At 36.7% G+C, this 5908-nt stretch overlaps 1 protein-coding gene across 1 annotated transcript; it reads left to right on the forward strand.

Moving 5' to 3' along the window:
• The first annotated feature begins 299 nt into the window (after positions 1-299).
• Positions 300-5672, forward strand: LOC145781797 (uncharacterized). Its single transcript, XM_082593467.1, has 3 exons — positions 300-410; positions 2297-2517; positions 5044-5672. The coding sequence occupies exons 1-3, from the start codon at positions 398-400 to the stop codon at positions 5254-5256; spliced, it is 447 nt and encodes a 148-aa protein (XP_082449593.1). The 5' UTR covers positions 300-397; the 3' UTR covers positions 5257-5672.
• Positions 5673-5908: the final 236 nt, after the last annotated feature.

Here is a 5908-nt window from a genome sequence, read left to right on the forward strand (position 1 = left end):
GTACGCGTAAACTAGGTGCGTTACTCTCAACGTGTTCGGCTACAGTTAATAACTTGCACAGAAGTGTTAATATGCAGTACTTTGAGTAAAATTGGCACACTCTCTGCGACCCCTGTAGTTTGTCACGCGACCCCTTGCGGGGTCGCGACCCCCAGTTTGGGAAGCCCTGATCTAGCCTAATCTTGTTGAACTAACATATTCTAGATTTTTGGCTCATTCAAAAATTATTTTTGTAGAAAACTTTGCAATGGGATTCTTTTACCGTTTTCAGGGATTTTTTCGTCGAACAATACGTTTAAAAAAGCAATACGACGAATGCAACCGATCTTGCAAAATCGACATTAAAAGCAGAAACAAATGTCAGTATTGTCGGTATAAAAAATGCTTGGAGGTTGGAATGTCAGCAAAAGGTGAGTGAAATGAATATAACTGTTTAAACACATGGAGATTGCCTTGCATTTTGTTAGTTGCTATTGTTTGCATGTAATATTAGAAGAGTTCAGAGTGATTTAATAACACTTTTAATTAAATTCCAAAATACCTGACTTCGTATACGTATTTCGCTGCAGGAGATGCAGTTTAAGGACCAATCAGTGGTCACAACGGTAAACCATATATCCCCGTGGGAAAGTTGTAGGATAAAATTCCCAAATCCTTCGTCTGTATGCGATGACCGAAAGAAACACTCTTCTGAAAAGGTCTTTTCACGTACTGTATTTCAGCAAAGAATAGCCACAGGCTGTTAAAAAGAGAGCGTAACACGGTACGCACTACGCACAAAACAACTTGTCACCACAAGACAGATTTATGGATAAAGAACGGAAATTTCGTCTAGCTAGTACGCAAAGCAGAACTGTTTAATATCTGACCAGCTTTCTCATCGACAATCTACAAAATAACGAAACTGACTGCCCTATTTCAAACACACATAACTTGCTTCTATGATATTGTTGTGCAATTTCACACGAGTTAGATCTGGCTGATGCAATAGTTCATAATTCACACGAGTTAAATCTGGCTGATGTAATATTTCATAATTGAAGATGGTGCATAAAGAGTTCCTCGTTTACAGAAATATTTCATGACGTAAGACGCCAGGTAAACTTTAACGGTTTCATGTTTGATCTGGAGAACGATTGTCCGTAACAATCAGATGGCAAGATTTAAATCAGGCTACCCCGTCATGGCTGCACGAGGAGGCATTGCCAATCTAAGCTACTACAAGTCAAACGAGAGAAGAAGAATCAGCTGATTGCCGTCATTAAGTAAATTAGCCTAAGTGAACATTTTGCGTCGGCAGCGGGGTCTAGTGGTTTGAGAGTTAGGGAAGTAGTTAGTTCGATGACGTGACATCGATTCCCACCCTTGACATTACTCTCTTGTCTTTTGTACAGTAACTATCGAATAAAGTTCAAAGGAAAAATCAACTCTTGGAGTGCTAAAAGGGTCACAATGACTGCAGACGATGACTCAGCTAGTTCATAGTGGAAATTGTCCTATGTTAAAGTGTCTACCGGTCAAAATACCTCATCTTCTGCAGCAACCTGCAGATTATAAATACACATTCCGTACACCTCTGCCAGCTGCTACACATACAGCGTCGCCAAACGACCAGTTTCACTGTGGCTTATAGCCTACTGCGATTATAAAATTGTGTTGTCAAAAAACTACAAAGCAAAAAATGCAATTTTCAAGCTAATAGTCCTAGCTTACTTAGTCCATCATAAAGTATGTACTGTATGGTAATAGAAAAGAAAAACCATCATGAAAAATTGTAATGCGGTTATTTATAGAAATCAACTTGTCCGTTTATCAACTTGTCCGCCTCGATAGCTCAGTTGGTTAGCGCGTGAGTTCTGGAACGAAGAAGCTTTAAGATCAAGCGGCGCTGGTTCGACTCTCGGGGTGTGCGCTTGAGCAACGCATGTTAAGGACTGCTCTCCATTTAGTGGCATCTAATGGATGAAATAGTTCCCCGGCAACAACACTTCAACAATCCGAAACTTCACTCTGCCAATCTCGGTGACCGGGCCTGCGTCAGTGACTCAAAAGCCTCTACAAGTATGCGAAACTGCCAGGATTAAGCTCTGCAAGAAGCTTTCCCAGTCCGAGGATAAAGATTCTATCAATCAATCAATCAACCACCTTTTGGTGCCTGAAGGTGGACACGAAAATTGGCTTCCTTGCCTTCCCGTCCACTTAATCTGAATCTTCAACCACCGGGTGTAAGCCTGGATACGACAGACAAAACAAGTACAACAAACCACCTTTTGATTCAACAGCTTTTAATTTTTAGCTATACGATATGGACGAATGCCAACGGAAGAAAAAGAACGTGTTTTACTTGACACGGTTGGCCCACGAAATCCCAATTCAAGCTCGGTTGCAAATCCAGACCTAAACGTTAATCTCTTGTGTTTGACTGAACGTTTATCAACTTGTTTTTCGCAACATTTCTCCATGACCAATAAAAAAGTAAATCGCCTATGGAATGATAGTAAAAGGCTGGATAGTCAAGTGAGTAATGAAGTGAAATTAGTTATTTTGATAGAGGTTTAATTTCATTGTTTGGAAAAAGTACTGGCAACCTTGATAGGCTTGCTCTGATGACAATCAATAGTAGCTGAAAAAGAAAATATCCCACCTCATAGGCACAATAATTTTACGTGGTGCCTTTGCAAGCAAATATAATTAATAATTATAAATTAAACATTTTCTGGGCTAGTTTTCTTTTGGTGAGATGGTCAGAGGGTTCTATTTCAACAAAGCATTAAAAAACATACCGTTTGAATTAAGGAATTTGAATAAGACGTCTCTGAAGATTTCATCTCGAGTGAAACAAATTGGTGAAGGTTATTAGTAAGGCAACCAATTTTTTGACCTAAAACTTGATATACTGACTTCATAATTTGCAAACTTTAACTCTTTCGCGCCTAGCGACTTTGCACGGTTTGACCGCAAAACCCAGGCATTTTTGCTATTTTTTCTCTAACTTTAACGAGTTGACACGCGTGACACCGATTGTGTATTTTGGCATGGAATATCTTATTGGAAAGATAATTTCAAGTTCTGACTATAAATATTAGAACCTTCTTTCCTAATACAACATATTTGAAGATGCAGTATTTTCAAAATGTGTACTTTTTAACTTTTTTTTTTGTTAAAAATTTTATGAAAATAAAGCATCTTACAAAAAAAATACTCCCACCTTTTCTGTAGAACCTAAAAAGATTTTTTTTCTTCAGTAGACTTCTTAATGATATAAAGTGTCAAGGAAAAATCAAACATGCCTTGTTCCTTTATTACATACTTTTTTTAACTGTTGGCTAAAGTAACCACACTTTGTAAAATTTGAGCAAAATTTTTTTTTTGAAAAACACGATAATATCAATAAAATAAGCATGTGACAAGGATCCAGTAAATTTATGGATATTCTGCTACAAAGACAAAATTTTATATCACGCATCAAACAGCATCATTTTAAAATGATGCTGGGCGTTTCGTATTAAACTTCAAATCGTTTAAAATGATGCTGGGCGTTTAGCATTAAACCGCAAATCATTTTAAAATGATGCTGGGCGCGAAAGAGTTAACCAATAATATATTCTGTGTTTGCACTCAAATCTCAAATAAAAATACAAGGCATTAATTAAAAATCAAACCGTTAGGTAAGGACGTCTTCTTTTTCTGATGAAATATAAAAAATCAGGAAAACTCAACGTCTCAACGACACCACGTGCAGAAGTAACGAACAGGTAACGAAAATCACTCGAACAACCTCAAGAGAAAAATATGCAGTGTCTTAAAATATCTTCGATATTACTGAGACGGTTCTGCAATGTTATATTGTGCTTCCGTTATTTTAAAGTGGTTGTCTCTTGCTATTTTCTAATGGAGAAGCTGCTGTCAACTGATAGAGGTTGCTTGGGAGTTCCTCAGCAGGCTGTGCAAATGTAGTGGAATATCTTTACCTACAAAGCACCCGCCTTCCACACTAAACCTAATGTACTATTCAATAGTGGGTAACAAAAGATTATTACCTCAGAAATTGCAACAAAGGGATTATCATGTCAGAATTGCAACAGAAATTGTAATAAAAAAAATCAAGATCTGTTTTAGCTTTATTAAAATACGAAAAAAGAGAAGAAAAACTAAACAAGAAAAGTATTTTGACCTAACGATAAAAAAATTGTGACGTTTTTACTCAATAACTTTGTAACATAGCGATCTATATACACAGGCCTTGACAACGTGCGAACTGGAGACCTGCCTGAAGGCTTATCCCTATGTAATTTCGATTTTGAAATCTAAGCTATATCTCTTTGAAATGATAGTTTTGAGAATCCAAATTGCCAAAGTGTGCTCACTGAACCTCAAATCACTGCTAACTTAGGTTATAAAACGACAAAATCTCTTTATTATCAGCATTGCCAGAGACTTTTTGGATTTCAAGCACAAGCGTCAAAATTTAGTCCATTATTTGTATGGTATCAATAGCACAAAAGTGACTCAAAGTCACACAAACATAAAGACTATATTTATTAACTATAGGTTTAGAAAATTTGCAAAGAAAAAAAACTAAAAGTCAAGAAATTTCACATTTCTAGCATATTTCCTTCTGTGAAATATTTCACTAGTGGAGTGGGGCGTCCTCATAAAATTCCGTGTCGCTACAGATAGGGTTAAATCTCGGCTTGAGTTTTTACTTGGCAATGAGCATTTGTTTTAGTAGTGATTTGCAGTGAGTTTTTGTTTGGCATGAAGCATTTGTTTTTAGTAGTCATTAATAACAATATTTATTGCGGCTTGTTACTCTTTAAACTATTTTTATTAACACAAACGCCTTGTTGAAATACAATTAGTAAAGAAATTTACCACGCGATCCCATCCAAATACAAAAGCAAGTGAATCTCGTCGCTTGTGAAGCTGAGCAGGACTTATACTTTGCATGCCAACTATGATTTATTTAAATATGTTTTGATTTTGTAGACTACTACCTCTATTATATAAGCGAATTGCAACTTTCAGTATTTTTCTTTTCAGGTAAAATCTTTATGCTACATCAGTGATGTATTTGAAGCATTTCCAAATATATTAGAAGAGATAAACGATGTGGCTTCAGCGTCGACTATCGATGAAAAGAATGATACGTTGACAGGAGGTCCAGGAGGTAATCTACATTTGGAAAAAGACTTTTTCAAGGGTCCGAAAACCTTTCAAGGTGCTCGGAATAAACACCGCGTTCTTGTCCCGTAGCTGAGGTTTCTTTACGCCTAATCTCTCTACTGAAACAAGTTTTCGCTTTAAAGTTTTTTTTAAAGGGGCCAGGATATTAACATTGTATCTATTCAAACGGACTTGTTTTCTCAATAGCCTTGTAGCCTACGGCACACTTATTGTTTCACAACCAGCATAGAATGGAAGCTAGCGATGCTTTCGATACACCTGGGCTAGATTTAAGGCCTAGCCTCACTCAAGACTTTCTACCAGTAGCCTATTAGGCTATGGGCTATTGCCATTCTTCATGTCAGAGAAGATTTCTGCACGTATCTATATTTTGTGAAACAACGATAAAAACATTTGTAGCCTATTTCCTTTGATTGCTGACCTGTATATGTTAGATTGTTTTTCATATTCACTTAGATACGCATCCAAACTTTTCTGTGCAAGAGAATCCGTGTTTGTTTGTAAAATTGTTAAAATACATAGCAACTATGATATGCACGAACGAAAAATTGAAAATTAATCAAAAAACGCTTAGTCAAGCAATTACCAATTTTTCAAGACACCTTCCTTCATTGAATCTAAAGCTCTTGAAACTATAAAATTATGTTCGGGTGCATTTCTTTCTCTGTATGCTTGCATTACTAGCCAGACAGCAGTGGCGTATGCAGTACATTACCACTTA

The sequence above is a fragment of the Aplidium turbinatum genome, chromosome 13 (assembly GCF_918807975.1).
Source record: "Aplidium turbinatum chromosome 13, kaAplTurb1.1, whole genome shotgun sequence".
Lineage (NCBI taxonomy): Eukaryota > Metazoa > Chordata > Ascidiacea > Aplousobranchia > Polyclinidae > Aplidium > Aplidium turbinatum.

Excerpts from the sequence above, each read along its gene's own strand:
- LOC145781797 (XM_082593467.1), top strand. Across the intron at positions 2,518-5,043 it reads GTAAAAGGCTGGATAGTCAA|GTAAAATCTTTATGCTACAT; the intron begins GTGAGTAATGAA and ends TTTTCTTTTCAG.